This window comes from Excalfactoria chinensis, chromosome 1, assembly GCF_039878825.1.
Source record: "Excalfactoria chinensis isolate bCotChi1 chromosome 1, bCotChi1.hap2, whole genome shotgun sequence".
In the NCBI taxonomy this organism is placed as follows: domain Eukaryota; kingdom Metazoa; phylum Chordata; class Aves; order Galliformes; family Phasianidae; genus Excalfactoria; species Excalfactoria chinensis.
This window is the reverse complement of record NC_092825.1, coordinates 151,862,445-151,886,182: the sequence shown is the minus strand read 5'-3', so window position 1 is coordinate 151,886,182 and position 23,738 is coordinate 151,862,445. Positions and strand designations below refer to the sequence as shown.

The 23,738-nt window shown below is 38.5% G+C and overlaps 1 protein-coding gene across 2 annotated transcripts in view; it reads left to right on the top strand.

Moving 5' to 3' along the window:
* Nucleotides 1-585: 585 nt before the first annotated feature.
* Nucleotides 586-23,738, top strand: part of TDRD3 (tudor domain containing 3) — a 92,624-nt gene continuing 69,471 nt past the window's right edge. Inside the window, exon 1 of one of the 2 annotated variants that reach the window (XM_072361081.1) lies at nucleotides 586-901. In XM_072361081.1, the coding sequence (XP_072217182.1) occupies nucleotides 861-901 (41 nt within the window). In that variant the 5' untranslated portion in view covers nucleotides 586-860. The remainder of the gene's footprint in view (nucleotides 902-23,738) is intronic. The other variant, XM_072361089.1, reaches the window with a different exon arrangement.

Sequence of the window (23,738 nt, the reverse complement as noted above, 5' to 3'; positions counted from 1 at the left end):
TATGACAGACTAATGTTAACCTCCGGTGTTTTTCAGAAAGTAGTTGCACTCACCTGCAGGTGGAAACCTTGAGCACCAAGACTGGGGTTCGTCCTTTCTTAACTCATGAACTGCTCATGTTGAAATTTGGGTTACTTCTTTGAACGCTAGAGCACACAGGAATGGAAATACAGGACTCGTTGTTACTGATGTAGCCCACATGCTTGCAACTGAGGTAACTAGATAACTTTAACAGCAGTAACGTATCACAGAATTGTAGGGGTTGGACCTCTAGATTTCACCAAATCCAAACCATTTGCTAAAGCAGATCCCCTAGAGTAGGTTACACGGGTAGGTGTCCAGATGTGTCGTCTCCAGAGATGGAGACTTCTTCCTTCTACAGAAGAAGCAGTCTGTTGGCCAACACCATCGTTTCTTGGTTGAAACACCCATTAGGGATGTGTGGAGATGCCTTACTCCTCCTGGCTACACTGACCGAGAGGCCCCAGACCTGGGATAAGCCGAGGCAGTAGACATGAGGCGCAGCACCTCAGCTCGGCAGAGTTCTCGGTTCCTTCTCCTCCGCCCTCAGCTCTTCCCTTCTCCACCATGGCGGCGGCGGCTTCCAGGCAGGCGGGCTTTCTCCTCCACGTCGCGGCCGCACAGGGGGAGGGAACAGGGCTGGCGCCGGTCGCGGGCATTGTTCGTCTCTGCGTGCGCCGCCTCCGCCCCTTCCCTCCGCCGGAGAACTGGCCGGGCCGGGTGCCCGGAGAGGGCAGAGGGGTGGGGGAGACGAGTGGGCCCGATTCTCTCCTCCAAGCACCGAGATCCCCGCGGTGCCCAGCCTTGCGTTCAGCGGGTGAGCGGCGGCGGGAGGCGCCATGGCCGACAGGGCGAGGGCGGCGCTGTCGGAGTCGGGCTGGTAAGTGGTGCGGCTGGGCCGGCTGGGCCTCCTCGTCCTGATAGGCCTCGGCGGGCCCGGCGCCATGCTGCGAGGCTGGGGCCCTTTTCTTGTGGGTGCTGGGCTGCCTCGGTCACGGCTGAGAGTTGTGGGTCTGTGTGGGGAGCTCAGGGCGGAGATGTGGGGCTGTGAGGGGTGGTTCTCGTTTCTTTTGTTTGGTTGGTGACTCGCTTCTCGGAGCTCCCAGTTCTCTTCGGTGTGAAGCTCTCACGGTGACATTCTTCCTCCTTACAGCTTGCAGGCAGGAGCCAAACCCCTCTGTGACGGGGCTTTTCCCTTCTTCCCTTGGGTTTGTCAGGAATCCATTTGTGCTCAGGGTGATGGGGTAGGGTCTTTGGTGACCCTGCAGAGTGAGACCCCCACGGGCAGAGCTCCAGACAGTCCCTCACAGCCCTCCTGACCGAGAGGTCAGTGTGGGCTTGGGCTCAGCCCACAGTGGCTGGGCCTCATGTGGTCTAGGCTGGGCCCATCTGTGGTGTGAGCGCAGCTCTGCCTTACGGCGTGTTGTAGGGCTCAGGGCCTACGTCTCCGTGGGCTGTGTTTTGCTGAGATCTGCGTTGGGTAGGTGTCAGTGGGATCCCAACTGAAACGCCAGGAGGGCTGGAGCTTTTTGGTAACTTTGTTACTTTTATTTGTTTTGTACTGTTGGAACCCTTTTGGCAGGGAAGGTAAGATTGAACAAGTGGAGTTAAATTAGGTTGAATACACACTTGAGGCTTGAATCCAAATATTCAGTTAGTCCTAAGTTGGACGTTTTATCTGTTGTGGCGTTGTACTCTCCAGATGCTTAGTGCAATCTCTGCATCTTATTTGCTAGCCTGGAGGTGTTGTGGCACTGTTGACTGGAAGCCGATTTATTTCTTCATTTATTTTACTGATCGATGTGATTCACTTACTAGTTACCGCTTTGTCACCCTAACTACTTGCAGGTCTTTAACAAAACAAAAGCTTATTGTTGACTGCCAAGGTACAAAACAGCTGACTTTGGCTGCAATTGAGAAAAACCTTTTAAAGAGAAACATCGTTGTTTCCAGTGGCATTTTCTGGATACTTTTACTGTGACGTTAAACTTAGTGTTTTTTCTGAATTGTATTTTCATTTATGGCTAATGTGGAAGGCATTAAAACAGGCATTGAGTGGTTTGGGTAGTTTCTACAGAATTGCTTACTGATAATACTAACCAGACAGGGAAATTTATTGTCTTCAGGCCTTACTGGGTGAGTGCCTCATGTTTCAAAAGTCCTGTTCTAGATTCCTTGCAACTGGTGAATTGAAAGAATCAGAACTGTGCTAATTTTCATAATATTAGCTTTCTTAAAGGGAGCTGTTGGCTGTAATTTGACACACCTCTGTTGATTGAGCTCCATAAAAGAGGAAGTTTCCATAAGAGTGATTTTACTTTTATTGTTTATTTTCTTACTCTCTACTATATATCCAGAGTTTTATCACACAGCTTTCAGTTATTAGGCGTCTTACTACTTTGTCAGTTGAAGGAGTGCAATTGGTAAACTGCTTTTAGGTTTGGCAGCCCAAATATGAGGTGCCTCTGAAACTCTGTTACTCCTCAGTGTTTGCCTTTATCCCCTGAGGCATATTCAGTTGAATGGCAATAAACATTTGTTATTCTTGCAGTGCTGCCAGGTGTGAGCCAAAGGCAGACTGAAATATGATCTGGCGAGTAAGTGGGCTGATTTCAGGGTCCTCTGGAGTTGTGCCTTGACCTAGTTGCATTGGGAAGGGGGGGTATGAAGGAAGAGGAAATGAATGCATATATTTCTGAGTAGAAGGAGGTGTAGTGTGTGTGTGTGTGTGGGGGGGGGGGGGGGGGGAGCGCTTCAGAAACATTGAGCTAAGTTTATGTACTTTTAATAACCTAGGTGTCCATGTGTTCAAATGCTCTGCTGCTCTTACACTTAAGGTTTGTCCTTAGATTATTAGTAGGTCTTAAAGTCTTTTAACAGAAGTATGACTAAGCCTTCAGTTGATTTTTAGTTGATTTGTAGTGTGTTCCTGATTAAACTACACTGGTGGATAATCAGTTCTGTACCAAACTGGTTGCCACTGTTGCGATCAACTTGTCACAGTGCTACATTTTCTACTGCAGAAGCAGATCTGAGTTTACAGGGTGAATTTTCTACTCATTTATTGAAGCACCATTCTGCGTTACAAACTATTTAGGAAGCTATCGTTCTTCCAGAGTTGCAAACCCTCGGGTTTGTAAACCAGCTGGATTTTAACACAACTTTCTTAGGCCTGTGAAGGGAAGTTGTTGATGCAGATGCACATCTGTCTTTGTTTCCGCAATTAACTTTTGTTATTTTACCTTCAGATATGAGGGAAAGTTGTTTTTCAAATAAGATAGTAACATAATGTAGTTAAAATGGTAAAATATCTATGTATTTTTCAAATAGCTGTTGTTAAAAGTGCGATCCATTGTAAAATGTCCTGCAGATTTGTACTGTTTGCCTTTAACATTTGCTTCAGTATATCAATTATATGCGTTAAGCTTCTGAGAGATGAAGTTCCCTACATAGTAAATGTAGCAGTGGTATCTAAAGTAGGCCATGTGGCTTTAATTAAAATATATATATATTTTCTGATGGTGGGTAAAGAGCCCTATACTGTGTGAACAGAGCTGTTTTCCTGAAGTGAATGCCTAAACAGTGTGTACTTCTAAAGAGAGCTGCAAGTACATTTCCTTGTGTGCTGCTTTGGATATTGCACCTGAGAATATGGTACTGGCTCCACCTTTACTTTGCAATGGAAAATATAGTCTGTCTTGGAACAAAAGTTCTGTGTTAACTTTTTTTTTAATGCAGAGAGGATTGCCCTGTTGTACTGCTATGGTTCTGTTCATAAAGTTTGGAACAAATTTTCCAATATTCTCATTAAAATATAGGCCTCAGTGGAAACTAGTAATTGAATCCAGGTTTGTTAGCCGTAAAGTCAAAAAGAACTGCAGATTTGTGCCCTCCCTGTGTTAACCATGAATCACAGAGTTTTTCATTTGCTTTTGAAAGTCACACCTAGGTGGCTTTTCACAAGAGAAAATGACAGCCCATAACGTTGTCCGCTAGATAGTTGTGGAAGTTTACAATTTATTACATCAAAATGTGTATATGTTTTTTGAAGATAAACAATATGTTGTTTCTTGCAGTAGATTTAGCCTCTGGTCCCACTGACCTAATTTCTGGTGACTGATATCCAATTGTGGGAAAGCAAGACATGTCAGCTGGATAACTAAAGAGTTTCTTAGTATAGTGCAATGTACAAATGGGTTCCTTGTCAGACAGTACATGTTATTTTTATCACAGTGTACAGTGCCATAAAAAGTAGTAAGTCTGTGGCAAAAAGTACGCAGTCATAAAACTCCATATACTTTCAAAATAATTTAAACAACATTTTGAAAGGGAAAAGATGGCCCAAAGGCTAAGGGATAACCATGTTTCATAGGAGAATCATACAATGGCCTGGGTTGAAAAGGACCACAATGATAATCTAATTCCAACCCCCCTGCTATGTGCCGGATCGCCAGCTACTAGATCAGGCTGCTCAGAGCCACAACCAGCCTGGCCTTGAATGCCCTCAGGGGTGGGGCATCCACGACCTCCTTGGGCAACTTGTTCCAGTGTGTCACCACCCTCTAAGTGAAAAACTTCTTTCTAATCTCTAACCTAAATATCCCTTCTCTCAGTTTAAGATAATTCCCCCGTGTCCTATTGCTATCCAGCCTGGTAAACAGCCGTTCTCCTTCCTGTCTATATGCTCCCTTCAAATACTGGAAGGCCGCAATGACGGCTTCCCAGAGTCTTTTCTTTCTCCAAAGGTGCATCTCTGTTTTGGGTTACTTGACACTCCTGTAATGGTGTATGCACTTTTATGGATTTTGGTTGGTACTATGAAAGCTCGAAGCGCCATACACAGTGAAAGGCTGCATCATGCGTTTTTATTACTCATGTGTATTCCTTTCTGACTGGTGTGACCAGTTTAAGTTTTGCTTGATCAGGAACAATGGGTAGATAAAAACAGAATTTTTTGTTGCTTTCACTCTGGAGGAGCAGAGAAGGTCCAGTGTTGTACAAAGTGTTGTGCCAGAGGTAACAAGCCCAAGAAACTTCTAAAGAAACTGCGAAGTGGTTAATAAAAAAGAAAAGAAAAAAGAAAAAGGTATGCGACTAATTAATTATTGAAGGAAGTTGTTAGGAATTGTTCACAAAGAAGAAAGTAATTGTTAGTTTATTAAGTATGTCAATGGCGTATCCAAATTCTTAGCAGTTCACGTTAGTGTAATCAGCACAGCAAAGATTTTGTAGATAGTGAGAAAGTGAATAAGAGGTGTGGAAGATTCTCAGTGCTAGGAAGATGGAGATCTTTAGTCTGGAAAGCAGAATAATAGAGGGAGAGGTGACAGAGGTCTGTAAATAATCTGCAGAGCATACAGAAATGATGAATAGAAAGCAAGGCAGCTATTTTTCTTAATACAAGAATTAGGTCACCCAGTGAATTAAACCTGCTACTTGATGAAAACTAAAGTAGCTTCTCAAACAATGTGTAATTAAATTGTGGATCTGAAGTGGAACATTATATTTTGCAGCAGAAAAATATAAGCAGGCTAAAATATTAATTAGAGTAAATCAGTTAGGAACTTCGAGGTAGGGTTTAACTGCCAGCTCTAAAATGGCTGGTTGCTGGGAATGATTTGTAAAGCAGCACATATTGAGAGGCGCTTCATTTGTTGCCTGAATCATCTACTTCTGGCCACCCTTGGAGAAAGGGAGCTGTTTTAGACCTTGGCTGGATAAGTGTAAGCGCTGTTTGTGTTCTTATTTTTACATGGTAGGTAAGTACTTTTCATGCTGTAGATTTCTTGGTTGGAAGAGGCGAAGAAGGAGTGGGAATTTTGAGACAAATGAAAATGACTTTCAGAAACAGGATGGAGAGAAGATAAAGCAAGCATGACAGTCCTGTTTGTACCTCATCTCAGATGTGATTTCCACTGTCTTTGCATCTCAGCCTCCAGGTTTTCATTAATTACTGACAGAGTTTCCTTTCACCTTCTTATGCCGGGTATCAAATCAGGTTATACATTTTTGGGGGGAACATAGCCTTTATCTGCTGGTTTCTGTGACTAATCTGAGATGAGGCTGAGGTACCAGCAGATGTCCTGGATTTATAGAATTGTTGCAGTTTAGGAGTTACTGCTGCTGTCAACCCTTTGCTCAATGAATGAAGAAAGGAGGAAAAAAAAAGAAGACTTAAACCTTTTCAGTGGCCCTGCTTTTCTTGGTATAGTGTTTCCCAGGTTGATTCCCTGCCATAAATGTTCTGTAGGAACATGTAGATTTTCCATGGATCGTATCCTTTTTGAAGTCCTTGGTTTCAGGTATATTTAATGTTGTCTCACAAGGTGTTTACATAGTCTTGTAGCTTTTGTACATGGCTTTGCCATCGTTCTGAGATGCAAATACTTTATTAGGTTGATGCCACTTACTGTATTTGGCTAAGTGAAGTAGTAGTTTCCTTCTTTCTGCCCCTTTTTGCTCTCTTGCCTTATTTAATAACAGGACCGTGTTATCTCTGAGAAAACGACTGAAGTTTTAAAATGTCATTTAATTAGGTTGTCTATTGATGAACTAATTTATATCAATACTTGAACAGAATAGATGGGTAGAACTTGTGACACAGCGACCACAGTGGCTTAACTTATCACTTTCTTCCCACAAATCTGACTTCTAAGTGTAAGTGGAATATGCAAAAAGGTAATTTTTAAAGGGGTTTGATGGAAAGACTGGGCAGGATAGAATACCAGCGTGCTTCATTGTTGTTGGCAACAAACCTAAACAGACTTTCTCATGTAAGAATCTGTTAATGAAAGCATGTTTATTTAGCATGTCAGCATTTTCATGATGGTTACTATCTCTTGCAGCTCATGCATAAGTAAAGGTAGGAGTGTTTTGAAGTTACATGTTGCTGGAGATCGAAGTTATTAGTCAGAAAGCCTGCACTTTCAAGAGAGTGGAAATTTGATTAATCTGGACTAAATATTGGGTATAAATGATCCAGGTCTTGGGAGAAAGCTTTTTGCAAGGAATTTGCCTTCTGAGATCATGTTCTTCCAAATCTAAGGATTCTGTGATTCTGTTCCATGATTTTGAGACCCTTGAGACTGATGCTCTATCCAGTGCTCACACTTGCCAGGTGCAGGCCTCCTGAGCAGCAAGCTGCTGGGGTAGCTGGCAATTTTGGGATGAGATGTTGTTCTGATTCATGTTAGTAATAAACTGATGTTCAGTAGGTTTTCAGCTTTGCATATTTTTCTTAATTGTCACTCCTGGGTAAAATATAGCTTAATATAACAATACGTGTAGGAGTACATAAAGATGTGAAGCTCTCCTGAAACTTAATTTAGCAGAATTATGCTCAGAAACACTGGCTTTTAAATATCCTATGCAATCAATTGGTATTTTGTGGACTGCTTAATCTGTGATAGTTGTAAAAATACGAATTAGCCTAAAATCTATATTTATTGTCAAGCTTTTCGTTTTGTTCTTATTTTCAAGAGTGGCACACTTTTCTTTTGGAGGATATTTACTTCCAAGAAAGCTGATTTTTATACAGCTGATGGAAAGAAGGTAAGGCTGTACAGGGGGACTACCAGTATGCAAGTGTGCAAGTGTTTCTGTCTGATTGTATTTAATATGATGCTTAATTGTGTTGTCACAATTTATGAGGACTATGCAGCTCCAGAACTAACACAGAACCTTTGATGGAGCTGCTTAGCACTCATTTGGGGAAAAAATAGAAAAATAAAAAATGAAGGAGATACTGGCTTACGTGGTCTTTGTAACTCAAGAAAGTAGTTGAAGCTTGTCATGCATTCTTGCATTGGTACAATGTTGTGCTTTTCACTTTGAGAAATGTAGCATATGTATTAGAAATGGGAGTAATGGCATTAAGTGACAGCATGAGAAGACTTATTCCAAGTTAGGAAGCTGACTGCTGAACCTGCATCTTTGACAGAGGGCACTGTCTGGGGAGTATGGTCAAGATGAGCTTTTTCTTTCCTGTTGTTTGCCTTGCATAGTGCTCTGGGGTAGTTAGGAGCTTCTTGTGTAGTGACATGTCTGGGTAAAAAAAGCTATTGAGGAAAGCCAGAAGAGAAAAGGCTATGTCTGTTCAGACAGTTTCAAGATATTCTCAGTGCAGTGGCAGCTGAGTCTTTGGCATGAACTCATGCTTATGTGCTGTTTAATGCTTCAGGGTAGCAGCCAACATTTTCCTGAGGAAATATGAGTGAGAAACAGTATTTGCAGCTGTATCTCAGCAAGATAGAACAAAAAGACCAAACCAAACCAGAAAAAAAACAACAACTCACCAACAACAAATAAAGTAAAATAATGGATTTCAATAGATGAAGGACAGTGCTCTTTACACTGTGTCATTTGTAGCCAAATTGCTGTGGCCTGCTACAAGTTACGGAGTGTCAGATCTTCTCAAGGAGCAGAGCGTGCAAGATTTCTTGTCCAGCACATTCTGATTGCAGGGGCTGTTCCTCACATCCACTGTACAGCAGGACTGCCACTTGCTAAAATATTATCATACTGAGGTTTGGAGTTAGTGAGCTTATCTGCGGCACGTCTCTGAATGTTACTTGGTAAGATCTCTAGAAGTAATGTGAAGATTTAGTCTTGACAGTTTTGCATCACCTCTATTACTTCCAGGTAACTGTGTGTGTACTTAATGCTAAGTCTGTCCTCAATTAAGTGGTTGTATTGACTCATGTTAACATTTTTAGAATCTGTGGAAGTTTCACTTTGTTATATTATTTTACTGTTTTAAAATTCAATTTGTAGTTGTCTCAACTTGTAAACCATTTAATGGATGTAAATCAGGATATGTCTTTAAAACACTGGCTGGAAATATGTACTGACTAAGATTCCCCGGGGGCCTTAACAATGTTATTTTCCACACTTTGTGAAAGTAGAAAATCACTTATTTAACTCTGATGGCAGTACACACCACATGGGGAATTCAGCAGCTATATTATCTTCTTATGTATTACTGCTTCATAGAAAAATAGAAATTGAAACACCATTTATTATGGAAGCATGTTGATACTTCTTTCTTTCGGTTGATGCTAAAATAATTGCTGTTAGAGTCATTGTACAGTGGGCGTGGGGAAGGCTTTCAAGGCATCAGGATAGTGTTTACTGGCAGGTTCCAAGAACATTCCTCTTTATTTGTTACATTGTGATCCTGTACCTAAGCTTGTTTTAAAAACAAGGCAGAGGTGTTAAACTCTTAATTACTTTTTAGAATGGTAATACTAATGAATCATGTCATTTTTCAGCTTCTTAGAACACTTTCTGTTTTATAGATGAAAGTACTTGAAATTGCATTGGTTTTCCCTTAGCTGTTATTTGGAGGCGAGAAAGGAAAAAGTCATTGAAGAAAATGAAGAGAAAGTGGGTGGTTTCTGAGGGTCTGGTTCTGGCTATGTGCAGAATACTGATTTCTGAATGAGGCATATTTTGTGTTGAAGTGATGAGCTGCTGAGAGGATGCTTATGTAAAAAAATATGATCCATCAAACTACTGCTCCTTGAAAACAGAATGTATAATGAACACAGCCATGATTCTTGGTTTCAAAAACTTGTTCAGTGGTTTGGTTTTTAATTCAGATGTAATGTACGTATCATATACAGATAGAAATCTGTGTAATACATCATTACTGATAGACTTGAGATTTGCATTTCAGCTAGTCTAAGAAACAGCTTGAAACTCTGCCTTGAGACAAGCACTTCTCAAATTCCTTATTTTTTTCACTTAAGTGCTGTCTACAGGGGTTTTCCTATTTTTTTTGGTATGAAATAATTTTTTTCCTAACTGTGTAAATTAGAGTAAATGAAGGAAGTAGACATATCAAAGTATGCAGTCAGTATTTTACGTGATATTCAAAAGCTAAACCAGTTTGAGCTTGTTTAATAATTAAGCATTCTTGAATAAGGAACATACAATGATTTCAAAGCAGTTGTGTCATTAAATAAAGTTAGGTATGTAAAACCTTTATTTACTTATTTTTAATGTCTCGTGAAATCTATTGCTGTCAAATTGGCCCTAAAACATTTGTTGAACGTTATTCATGGTTTGCTGTTGAAGATTTAAATAAACTGGAGAAAATCCATGTGGGATGAGGAAATGGGAACTTGGAGTGGTTTTTATGGTTGAGATGCTCAAGTTTTGTTAATTAAGTTTTTAACTAAGTTTTTAATTTTTATCAGACATTTGTTACAGAAATTCATTGCTTATTATGATTTTGGATTCTTCTAAGGGCAAAGAAAAATAAAAACAAAACAAACAAACAAAAACAACAAACCAACCAAACAAAAACCCCAAAAACCTCAAATCTCTGTTGAATATTTTTTGGGGTGGAGAAAAGATTTCCTTGGAATATGCTGATAGGTTTTACTGGCATATCACATCCACCAAGTTTGGCAGTGGGAGGAGAAAGTAAGAAGAAAGTTCTTTCCAGTTGCTTCATGACTGTCTTTTTTATTTTCTTAGGTTACATTTTGATTCTTAACCTGACTGTTGCCATATGGTGAAAACATGAATAAATGGAAAAGTTGTAATTCATCTAGAAAAGCAATTGCTGGTCTGCCCTACTCAAGAAACTTTATGTTGCTCTCCTGTTGTGTGTCTGCTGGCTGGCAGTTTAGAAGCATTTCTTTAATATTTCAATGTGAAATATAAATCCCGCTGAAACTGGGACTGTTAATTCAAGCCATATAGTTTAAGATCTTGAAAACTTGTCTTTTACGTGTTATTTCTAAGGATGTTTAAATTGTACAAATGTGAGAAAGTGAGCACTGTTTCTTTTCTTCCTTGTATTTATGAGTAGCGGTGACATGCAATGCAGTTTTCTTCAGTGAAAACTAGGCTTTTAATTATTAACTTTGGACAAGTGTTTGCTCTCGTTAAAAAAAAAAAACAAAACAAAAACGCTCCTATAGCTGCAAACTTTTTAGTTACAAACAATGCCACTAGTGAGGAACAGTATGTGTCTATATATTTGTTCGAACTGAAATTACAAGTATTTTGTTTCAGCTATAATTTAGCTGATCTTTTACAGACCTGTATTTGTAAGTCAGTGGTTAAATTAAGAGTGCTCCATAGCTCATGCTGCTAAATGGATGTAATAGTGTTCTTTCAGCTCTGGAGCTAATTGTCTACAGTGGTTCATATTTGTTCTTTCTTTCATTGCTAGTAAGGCTACAGTTTGTAAATTACTGGTACTCTTCAAGCTTTTCAAATAGTTGATTGGAAACAGTTTTTATGTATGTTCTTTTGCAGTGCTCAGGTATACACATCTATAGGTATGTAGCTGCATGCAAGAACAGTTGAAATCTTGAGTTAAAATTATGTTGTTACTTGTAATAGATTAATATTTTAAGCAGAGATGACCACAGAAGTAGGAAAAAATATTTTCTACTTTGCAGTTTTGGGAAAGGATGTGATCAGGGTGTCCTCAAAAGTTAGGGAATTTGTTAGTGTGTTATAGCCAGTTTTGTAAGAACAGTACCCACTAACTGCAGCGGCTGTTCTTGAGGACTCTGGGTTGGTGATCAAATTCTGTTTTTGAATATTTCAAATAGAACTGAAGGCTTTTGCTTAGCAACTTGCCTTGTGAGTCAGCAGGCACTGGGGATGCTAAGCTTCTATTATTTCTGAAATTAATATGAAGTGTCTTGACACAGAAGTAGTCCAGGTCTTTGACAATGATATGGAAGACATGCTTTAATAACAAAATACCAATTAATAATATTTCCAAGTTTCATTTCGTGGTTTTACGGTTCAGTGCTGTTTTTGTGTGGTAATAAAGTGAGATTTTTATAGCTTGAATTGAGAAATGTTAATTGTTTCCTTCATGAATACAGTTGATAAGCTAAATTAGGTGATTAAAAATGATTAAAATTATATTTGAACTCCTAAAAATATAGCCTTTTCTTACTCATGTACATGAATATTATAAGTTACTTATTCCAGTCTCAGTAAACAAACTGTTGAGTGTCATTACTGGGAAAAATACACAAGATGTTGCTTGGAGAAGGTATTTTGTGGAGTTAGTTCTTAATAAAGATGCCAAGCTTTAGCTTTTTTTTTGAGGTACTCAAATTTATTAAAAACAACACCAGAAAAATACAAAAAAAAAAAAAAAAAAAAAAAATCCAAAACCGAAAGAAACCTAATAAAGTTAAACAACTTGTCTTGGAAGAAGTTTCTGGATAGGTCCCATCTGGTACTCAAGGCAAACTAACTCCCAAGCCTTCTCCATTCAAGCTTTTGATATTAGCACGGTGGCCTTCTCCTTTGCTTAGCCACTCTGTGAGAACATTCTTTTTCTCCCTTACAACCAGTGGGAATTTCACTTATGTCGCTCTTGCATTTTGTTATTTCGTTTTATGTGTTGCCTCTTTAAACCATTTCAGGTAGTGGGAAGGAAAAAAAATTTCCTTTGGCCTTTTCTTCTCCTGACTGTAAAAACACATCAAACTCTTAGTTTCTCCTCTTATGACTTCTGGTCCAGGTGCCCTGTACTGTCTTCAGGTTGTGGGTCTTTTCTCATGGTGGAGAATCCTGAAACTGGGAGCAATATTTTTAAGTGCCTTTGTGCTGGGAGGAGGGGAAACTGTAGCATCTCTTGATATGCTGACTATTATCTTACTAATGCGCCTGATTATGTTGTTAGTCTTCTATCAGTGTATGGAAACACTGATTTGTGTTTGAATTGTTGAATGCACATCTTTTTCTTTGCTTAGTTTTTAAGCAGTGTCATCTTAGTTAATGGTTTTGTACTTTTCTTTGCTGTGTTCATCTAAGTTTTTGTCCCGGTGTTCTATCTCTGATCATGTCCAATAAGTGATGCCTGTGTAGAAGCCTGAGAGTATGACAGATATACAGAGATAATTCCTCAGAATGATTTCCCAGCTTTTAACTACTGGGTGTTGAGGAATTTCCATGTAGGAACGTTTCCTTTCTCTTAAGTAGATTCTGATGTGCGAGTCTGTGCAGTTTTTTTTTTTTGTTTGTTTTTTTGGAAGTATATAAAATTTTAATAGCCACAGAATATTGAAGAATAACTTTATCTCTTGTATTAACAACTCTTTTCCTAAGTTTGCTGAATTTCTCACTTGCTAGTTTTGAGACAGTGAATAACCGATCTCTTTAACATTGCTTGTGACCATACAGTTATGCTAAGCCCCTTTCCCCGTCTTTTCCACAGCGAAGAATTCTATTCTTTGTAGTAAATCTTCAAAAGAAAGATGATCTGTATGTTTGACCTGCTTTGTATCTGTTGAATAAAGAAAGGTAGGTGGAAAACAAAAAATCCTGAAAGGAGGGAGAATTTAAGAAAATAAGTGATCTGAAGAAGTCAAAGAGAAAGAAGAAAATTCTGACAAGTACACTGCAGATGTGTATAATACAATGGCATTATAGTCAAAAGTACTGAAAATGAAAATATGTGAAAACATGACATAGTGCAGAAGTGATGTTTTTCCTTCCCCCAAGAAAGTTAATTTACAGTTTACTAAACTTGATAAATTACATCCAAGTATCAGAGTTGGTAGTGTGTGGCCTTTGAGAGTGTGGTTCCTTTTAGCCCCTTAGGTATTTGAGTCTGGATAGAAATGTGGATGTAACTGTGGGCAGTCATTTGCAATTACAAGAAGCAGGGCGTAGCTTATAGGGGCTTTTGTGAGACTTAGTGATTGGATATGGGTATGTTCATAGGTCATTAAACATGCAGAGTGGGAGATGGACCTTTGTCATACTACTGTTGCCTGTTAAGACCACATACCTGTTCTGTTGCCCAGAAGCTGAAAAGTGTTGTTTTTTCTCAGCTAAGATTCTTGAGATGTCCAGTCTCAGTTCTTGCATGTCTGTCCACATCTGTCAGAGTCCTGTTTCATCTTACACTGTGACTTATATATTTCTGCAGAGTACAGATGGATATTTTGCTGTCTACTGCTCTAGTTTTGAGTCAGAGCATCATGTGATTACTTTTTAAAATTAAAGACATTAATGTAAACTTTCTCCTCTCACCCCCATGACTACCTACTACAAGTGTCATTAGTGCTCTCCAGTACCTGTGTGCCATCATCTATTCCTTGTTACCTCTTCTACCCTATGTTTGTCTTCCTGTATCACTCTGGCGTGCCTCACCATGTGTGTTATGGCTGATTTGTAGCTAAGCAGGTTCTTCATTTGACTAGTTCATGACTGATAATCAAGTAACCAAGAGCCATGTTTTATCTCCCTTTTCTGCAGTGTAACTGCTAGTTTGTGTGTCTTGCTTCTATCTAGCACCCAATTTCTGTGAATTCTGAGGAAACTTGGTGTCTTTAGGACCTCTGTTTTTCTTTCAAATTTAGCTGAAATTTACTGGTCTGACTGGGATTTGTTAATGTGTCATGACTGCTGGAAACACTGTATCAGTATATAACCGGTGTTCTCTGTAAAAAATTGATTCAACTGCATTTTAAAAACTTTCCAGCTTGTTCATTCAAGGAAACCAGGCTTCATGTGAAAAGTTTTGTCTGAGGAGGTTTTTTTTTTTTTCCCCCAAAGCACTGAATACAAAAGCATGGTGGAGAAATATGGCGAAAGTATTTGTTTCTTCCACACACTCATTAGGTCAGCGCAATGCTTTTCTCACCTGTTCTCAGAAAAGGTGAAATGGATACCAGCTCAGAGCTCAGGCTCTGGGGATTTCAACTATGTATTCTGTCTCCTGTGGGAGAGTATTCTGGTGTTCTAGAAGCAGTCCTGTTTCTTTGATGACATTCCACTTCTTGAAAGTAAGCAAACTTCCTTACTTCCTTGAGTTTTTCCTCAAGAAAGCAAACTTCCTTACTTCCTTGAGTTTTTCCTCAAGAAAGCAAACTTCCTTACTTCCTTGAGTTTTTCCTCAGCATCTCAAGTTAGCAAATCTGTCTTTTTTCTTTTTCTTTTTTCCCTTTTGTGTAGTTTTTAACACTTGAACAACTCAATAGAAAAAAAACATCAAAGACTCACACATGTAGCAGTGAAGCAGTGGAAGAGTGCTAGTGTTCATGCAGGGAATCTGAAAGCAGAAGTTAGGAACTTAAATATTCTCTTTATCCTTCTCCATTAGATTTTCTTGCTAGTACTCCTCTCTTTTGTGGCAGAGATCAAGGGCAGGTGTATGCTATGGTGTTTAGCTTTTAACACTTTGGATGGAAGTAGATTGGAATTTAACTGTAAAACTATAGGAAAAGCGGAATCTGAAGTAGGTGATGGTAGAATTCAAAAGGAAGAATTGCAAGTTTCATTTAATGTGCAGTACACTGAAAAAATAACAGGATCATGGGTTTCCTGACACCACGTTTTCACGTTTGCAGGTATATTAACTCCTATCAAACAGCTCTAAAGCGAAACAAAACAAAAACAAACAAACAAAAAAAGGAGACTAGGAGAGAAAAAAGCATTTAATAACAAAAAAGGCAAGAAGTTATCTGACCAAATGACTATTTACCAGCTTATCATAATAAATACTTAGTTTTTCTCCATTCTTTTTGGATATACTTTCTGAATTCTGTTAAAAAAAACACTGGGCTTCAGAAGACAGCCAAATGGTCTTTGTTGAAATGATACCAGGAAAAAGTAGAGAAAAATGTACTTATTTTGCTAACTTCTTGCTTTGCTTTTCATACTTGTATGTCACTTCTGTGTGCCAAAGCTTGCAGTGTTCTCTTGGAAGGGGCCTGTAAGGATCACCAAGTCCAGCTCCTGGCTCCACATGGGACCACACAAGATTCAGACCCTCAGGGCATTCTCCAAGTGCTTCTCAAATGCCATCAGGCTCAGCTCTGTGACCACTGCCCTGGGGAGCCTGTTCCACTGCCCAACCACTCTGGCAAAGAATCTTTTCCTGATTCCCATGATGCAGCTCCATGCTGTTACCTAGAGTTCTGTCACTGTCACCAGAGAGTGGAGCTCAGAACTGCCCCTCCACTTTCCTCCTCATGAGGAGCTGTAGTTGCCATGAGGTCTTCCTTCAGTCTCCTCTTCTCTGGGTTGAACAAACTAAGGAATCTCAGCCAGCTCCTCATTTCTCTGAACCCTTCACCGTCTTCATAACTGTCCTTTGAATGCTCTCTAATAGTAAAGTTTATGCTGTTTGTGGAAAAGCAGTATGGTGTTTAGTTCAGCAAAGAGTCAGTAAAAAGGGACAAAGCCAGTTTGAGATCAGTGCTCTGTGTGATGTGGCTATTTGAGCAGTCTTAAGGACCTGAAAGCTATATTTTTTGGTTGTCAAGCCATTAACTTCTAACTTCTTATGGGTAAATAGCGTAACGACCTTGCTAAGTGCTGGAAGCACTTTCAGACAGTTATCTATAACATCAAAGAGATGGGGACAGTCCTTTTTGTGGAGAAGGATGTGGAAATGCTCTCATGAGGAACATAGTCTTTTATTTTTGAGGATAAATTGAGTTAGAATAAATCCTCAAAAAACAAACAAAAAACCTGTAATGACAAATCATTAAGTATAAAGAGTAAGCGCAGTCTGTATACTGCTAGATAGAATCTCTTACTGTGCTATTTGGGTAGGCATTTACAGCTTTTTAGTGAAATTCAAAGTATCTAAAAGGGAAGTGTCTTACATTTAATTTTTCAGATTGTTTTTCAGAAGGCTGAGAAGTGAAAGGGTAGCAGTTCTGTGTAGGGAGGGTTACAAGCAGGGCTTAAGGAGAACTGGAGTCTGAATTTCCATATGTGCAGTGCTCGTAATTATTGTGCACCCAGTTTGTTCTTAAAAAGCCATAGGAGAATACTGAGTCCTCAGAGAAGAAGCCATGCAGTTATTTGAAGCAGGACATTCAAATCTCATGTTTCTTTTAGACACTTCTAGACAAAATCTAGCTGTGTTTAATTTTGTATTGTAAAAGGAAGGTAATTCCATCTCACCTTACAGAAGCGCTTAAAGGCGGGTTTAATTATTTCATATTTCACTCAGATTCTCTAGATGCCTAATAGTAACAATAATAATAATAATAAAATCTTAGGGGGAACATAATTTTGTATTTATTGTGGAGTACAAATAGCAGCTGTTGAAAATATGAGTGCATATTATGGTTTTGCCTTTGCCTGGAGTGAAATGTGTATGTGTGAGATCCTGAGAAAATGGTGCTATGTCATGAAAGAATAAACCATACATTCATAGGGGAAATGACTTCAAATTTGACCTTAATGTTTTTATTTTCTCTCTCTTCTGGTATAGTCTTTGAAGTCTTAGTGCACTTTGAATACACTTTTTATGTAGTAATGGTTTTAAAAGCAACTTGTAGATTTTTCAGTACATCCCCAATGGAAGTTATTAAGAACCTCATTTTTCTGTTCCTGAATTTTCTTCCTAACTGTGAGAGTACCGTTAGAAGGTTGACTTGAGGAAAGCATGGGAGGCTTTGCGTTATTGCTGTTGTTATCTGACTGCATACCACTTGCTGCAGATTTGGGTTAAGCAAAATAGAGATTCATGTTGGCATCTCTTCAGTGGAAAAAAAAAACAGTAGCATTTTTTGTTGAAAACAAACACCTACATTAGTAGGAGTCTAGAGGCATTACAATTATGTTCATTAATCAGTTGTTATAGATTTATTTCTGTAATAGTTTTTTGTTCCAAGGCAGTCATTCAGTGAGGGCTCATCTGTTTGTAGGGCTTTTTTGTTGTTGTTGTTGGCAGGGTGGGTTGGGGGCAGGTTTGTGTATTGCTTTTATTAGGATTGCTTTGGAAGCAGCACATGAGCAGAAAAAATAAAATCTCATATAGGAGAATAAGGTTTGGAGATACAGGAAACAAACAGGATAATTACTTATGCAAATAATATTTTGAAGTTCCTTGATTATTTTTTATTTTTTTTTCTTTTCAGGATTACATTTCTTGGATTACGTAGATCTATATGAACTCTTAGAGTTGTTATTTCTGGGCAAAGAATTCCTCTTTCCTAATGCTATGATTTTGCCCATTTTGTGGACTGTATCTTATTTTCTGCCAACTGAAAGGGCCTTTTGCACTTGCCTTCAAATACTGGGTAAATCTTTCCTTGGCCTTCAAAAGGCATAGCTCTTGTATAGATGCCTGTTGTAAAGAATGTGCAGTTAGGAGTTACGATCCCACAGCAAACATGAAGTTTAATTCTCTGACCAAATTCAGTTGTCTAAAAATCTGGTGCCCGTATTGAGCTAGTTGCTCTTAAGTCTCGGTTAAATTTACAGAAATAATTACCTCCAAAGGGCCATTCATCTCTGTGTAAACTAGGTGTCCAAGATAAGAAAGATAAATTGTTGTGGTGACTGCAAACAGAGCAGTGAGCAACTCGTTCAAATTCAAATAGCTGGCGCGGCCCCAGCAGCTGAGGTCACCAGATCACATCAGAATTGTATACGTGGTGCTAATATGGCTGCAGACTGCTGCTTTCTGTTTCTAGCTGTGGATATATACAATTTTTTTTCAAAACTCAAGTCAGCCTTTACTGTTTTCTGTGGAGGCTCTGGAGTTTTGGATGAGTTACTGCTGTTTGATTCACACTGTGGTTCTGAAGGCCCAGTTCAGGGGGCCGGTGGTGATTCATGATGTGTTCCTTTTCACCTGATCTGTTTTTAAAGCAGTACTTGTTTTCTGATTTGTTTTGACTGCAGCTAAGATGGATGTATAATACAGTTGAGTGATTTTAGTAATTTATTTTTTGATCACGGTAGACATGAATTAGTTTTGATTTTTAATTATGTTTTTAATTATAGCAGCACGTTTAATTGCTATATGTAATACATTATTTTTTTCTTCTGCTGTTGAGGATCCAATGGTGATGTGGAAGAAAACGTATTTTTTTGCATGCATGATCTTTGCAATGTTTCTGTATGTGAGCTGTAATAACCATGTTGCGTTAGGTGTGAATTAGGATTACACATTTACTCATTAAAAAAAAAAAACAAAACATATTCTGCTTCTGCATGTTTCCCCTCTTCAGATTCAGTTTCTCCTCTTAAGGGCTCTTAAGTTGGTCAGATGAAGGTTTCACTATTCTTATTACTGGAATACCTCAGTTTTTGATGTGTTCTTGTAGCATTTGAATGCCTTGGTTCCCTGAGGGAAGTACAGTCTTTAGCCTGAACTAAAAATGTTTACATGATATCTTTATTAACATTGTCTAGGCAATGCAATATTTCCTTTTAATAGAAAATTCCTAAAACAAAAGCATTTATTTATTAAGAAAGCTAGTTTTTCTCCTATGTAAAAGCCATATAATATTGTTAAAATCCTGGTACATTTTGATTTAAAGTATAGTGGCTTGGTGCTGAAGTTTTTGTACCTCACAGTGTTATGAGTTGGCATGATTGATGTTTCTGAGTTTTATAATGGCAGAAATGAAGGGAAAAATAGTTGTAAATAAAGTAAATAATTGTCTTAATGTATCTCAGTTTACTTTCACAACTTTACATGTTTTTACTTTTTCTCCTGTACTTACATAAGACAACTTAAGACTAACCTAAATATGAAAATGTCACTTTCTAAGTTGGCATAATTGAAGTGACAAACCTTCTGGATGTGTAGTTTGTAGAGGAAAGGTATGCAATGGGTGTGATTATCTGAGAAAATTATCAGATTGCTTGTGAAAGTAGGAATGATTCTCCAAGATTGTGTCTTCATAAATTTGGAGAAATTTAAAGTTGTCTGGACGGTATTGAGGAAAACTCTTTGACAGTGTAGTTCCTATTTCCACTTCATTATGCAGAAGTGTAAAAGTGATGCCAAGATTTCAGGGTGCTATCTGAACGGGGTTATGACAGATTGAGGTAGGATCCCAATAACCAGCGAAGTTTGTCTTTTGTTCCTTCGTTCCTTCTTTGGTTAAAAAAGTTCTTGACTGCAGTCATAAAATTGATCTGGATTTCACATTGAATACTAGACATGAAGCTGAAAGATATGTTTAGTTGTCTTAAAAAGCCAGAGAAGTATTAGGGTCTGAAAAGTGTAGTTCTTTGGGGGGTTCAAATGTTGCACTGCTAGAAGGACACCTGTTTGTGTCTTTTTGGCATATCTAGAGTATTTCCAGAGGAACTCAGGGTTGACTTGAGTTAAATTTCCAAACATACTTAGTTTTCTTGCTGAGAAATATCTAAGCACTGTCTGTTGTGCAACAAATTTGATGCCTCTCACTGTCTGTCCCCTCTTAAAGAAAAGACTGTTTCATATGAACTGGCAGTTGGACTTTTTTGCTTTATCTTGTGTTGTGGTTTTTTTTGTTTTTTTTTTTTTGTTTGTTTTTAATACTCTGAAACTTTGTGTTTTGTCTTTACTCTTTTATCTATATTAAATGTAGCTGTATTTTCTCATCACAATGCATGCACTGTGGAAAGAAATGAAAATCCAGCTAAGTAAGTAATTGTAAAGGATTGTTGCTCTTTGTGGCATTAGCTTCCAATTCAAGGATCGGCATGTTGCTGCCAAAACAAAGTTTTGTTTTTTTTTTTTGTTTTGTTTTTTGGTTTTTTGGTTTTTTTTAGCTTCTGAATCAACCTGTTCCTTTACTTGCAATGAACTGTTTACTACTGGTTCACTGTTAGCATCCATAGTTTGTATGTGTGAAATAACATTTTCATAGGAGGATAAAGCTAATATGCATTTAAAAGTAATGTGAAAATATTTTTTGGAAGCAGATGATCAGTGCAGAAGCAATTCCTGTAGTGTATGCTTGCTTTTCTCCAAGAGGACTCTTTGATACTGCATTATTTCTGTCTAGAGAAATAGTGTTACTGTAGATGGGCCAAGGGCAAAGAAAATAAAGTTTATAGAAAGAGATAATGAATTTGGAAAAAGTAAACAATCTTTTGGTCTCTGAATCCTTTCATTAGTTTTTAGCAGTGAGCAAAGTCTGGGTAAATACAGACAAATGTAGGTACACTTTTCCAGATCAGCACCCAAGCGTTTATACTTCAGGTCTTCTGAGAGAAAAGAGAATTTAGCACCTGAGAGACAGGGAGAGAAACATGGCAGCAGGGTCAGTCTTTCTTTGGAGATCGTGCCTGAGACTTTGAGGTAGGTGATTTATAGAAAACGTTCTCCTTGGTGTCTGGGAGTTTTTGTTATTGATTGCTTGAATTCTTCCTGCAATGCAGTAGTTTAGTTCTGTCTGTAAAGCTTTTCCTCAGTATGGTGAACCTCTCAAATGTGAATATACCTTTGCTTTGTGTGTCTTGGTTTCTGGAATCAGATAAATAATAAACACTACATCTGCATTACAAAAATGGGGAATTGTGTTCTGAAGTGTTTTGCCATGGTATCATCCTAACATAAGAAGATAAACATTAGTGTACAGGTGCAAAACTCCACCAATGCAAGGCTGTTACAGTATGCTGAAAATTAACTTGTGTTAGTCTACTCCTTTCGTGTTTTAGTAAGGTAAGTGGTAGCTCTTTAACACAGCTCAGGCTTATGTGTGAGATCTAGGAGTAAGTCTGAGCCAGAATATTAGATCAACAATGATAAAAAGCTTGGCAAATGTCCTGTAAGAAGTGCATGGCAGTTCGGATCTTCCAGTAAAAATCATTAGCTCTTGAGACTGGGCTTGTGGAAACAAACTGAATTGTCTAATGATCTTACAAAAGTGTTTTTACAAGCTGTGATACTTTATAGTACAAATACACTGCTTTCTTAAATGTAGGAAGGGAATGAATTTACCTTTTGGAGCAAAAGCTTTCTGTGCATGCTTGAATATGACAGTATGCTGCTATTTTGATGGCAATTCACATTATGTCTCCATAGAAAGGATTGGAGCTACCACTGAGAGGTTCCAAATAATCTTGGCCTAAATTTCACTACTACAGATAGGCATAGTGTCATTTCTTTTTTTTCTTCCCTCCAGGGAAAGACACATTCATTTTTCTCTATTGTACTGGCTTAGCCACCTGAATTTGTCATAGCAATAATTTTGTTGTAAGATGCTGCCAGCAACTACTTGGCTGTCATCCTGCAACAAGAATAGCCTGCATCCAAGTTCTGATGCTAACTCCTGTGTAGATTAACCTCTGTAACCCTCCTCAAATAAGCACATGCTGTCTGTGTGGAACAAATCTGGCCTATTTATAGGAATATTCTGCCTGTATTAGGTAGCTTGTGTGAAAGGTATGAAGTTAATGTCCCTGGCAGTTGTTGCTGAGAAGCTTCTTCACTTTGAGATAATGTCACTGAGAAACTACCCTTTGAGAAAGTAAATCCTCTTTTTGTCATGTGCATTAGCAAACAACAGTTACGTCAGTTCACTTTCATCTGACATATGACATGATAACTAGCAACCTTTAAGTGCAAGATGTTATGACCAGTGATCCAGGATGTCATGGGAGAACTGGAAACACTGCAAAGCATACTGTAAGCTATCATCAAGTTAAACATAGGATACTGTACTTGAAAGCTAGCTCTCAGGATAGTCCAGTGATTTTGTATAGGGAAAATTCAATTGAGTGTTCTCCAAAATGTGAGGTGTTGAACAAACCTTTTAGGAGAAACATGAGAAAGTTAGGAAAGTGTTGCTTGCTTCTTTTCTCACACCTAAATCCACTTTAATAGTGAGAAATAGTCTTTCCCTTCCCTTCCCCCCCCCCCCCCCCCCACCAGTCCCACATACACACACACACACACACACAGAACGTTTCTTTGTGTCATCCAGAAAATACGAAGTATCAGAAGGAACATGATAAAGTAGGAGTCTGTATGATGTGCTCTACCTTTCTCATTTAATGTCTTTGATTTATCTATGTGGATTATCTTTGCATTGAAAATTCTTGGCTAGAAGTTTGACAGTATTACCTCTGAAATGCCTTCTTTTCACTATTTGTAAAAAATGTATTTGTACTTTCGTGCTTTTGTGAGCCCAGTGGTAGTAAACATTCATATGCTCTAGTCATTGTTACTGCCTCTTTAGCCTTTTCCATGTGAAAATGAGAATCTTAAAACAGACAACATTATGTTCTGTAAACAGTTTGGTAAGTTTTCTTTGCTTTTACAAACAAGTACAACTGGATGACAGGCAACAGCAAACACAAATTCAAGAACAAGGCATGACAAGTTGTGACAAGGAAAAAGAACAGTTTTGTCTTGTATGTTTAATAAAGCTTTTGTTTTTTTAGGTACTTAAGCGCAAGCATGGCTTATATACAGCACGCACAATTGTTTGTAAGATAGGGGAGTACGTACAGCAAGAGACAAAGTCAAATCTGGACGGTTGCTGACACTTTGAGGCTTCAGGATTTAAAATGAACTTTGAAAAGGATACAGAATGGAAGGGAAAGAAAGGGAATATTTTTGAATAGGTATGTTGCAGATTGTTGTATGTGTGTACATAGGATAGTCAGCTGCCAAATAAGATTCAAAAACAGCAGTCCTGCAAAAAAAAAAAATAAAAATATATATATATTTTCCCTATAGTGTATTGCACACCTTACACTATAGTGTATTGCACACCTTACACAATATGATGTAATATTATGCAGTTGAATGGGGTACAAAACAACAACTGGTTATTAGTTGGTTATGGTACTGATGGATACCGGAAAATGTTCCTTCATTCTGGTCAGTACTGTAAGACATTAACTGGAGTTAATTTGGATGCAGCACTCTAGGGAAGATGTATGGGTGAGGAAAAGGGGAAGAGAGAAAATAGTCTGAGTAGAGAATGAAAAACCCCAAAACAGTATGACCTTATAGGGAAAGGATAAAAGAG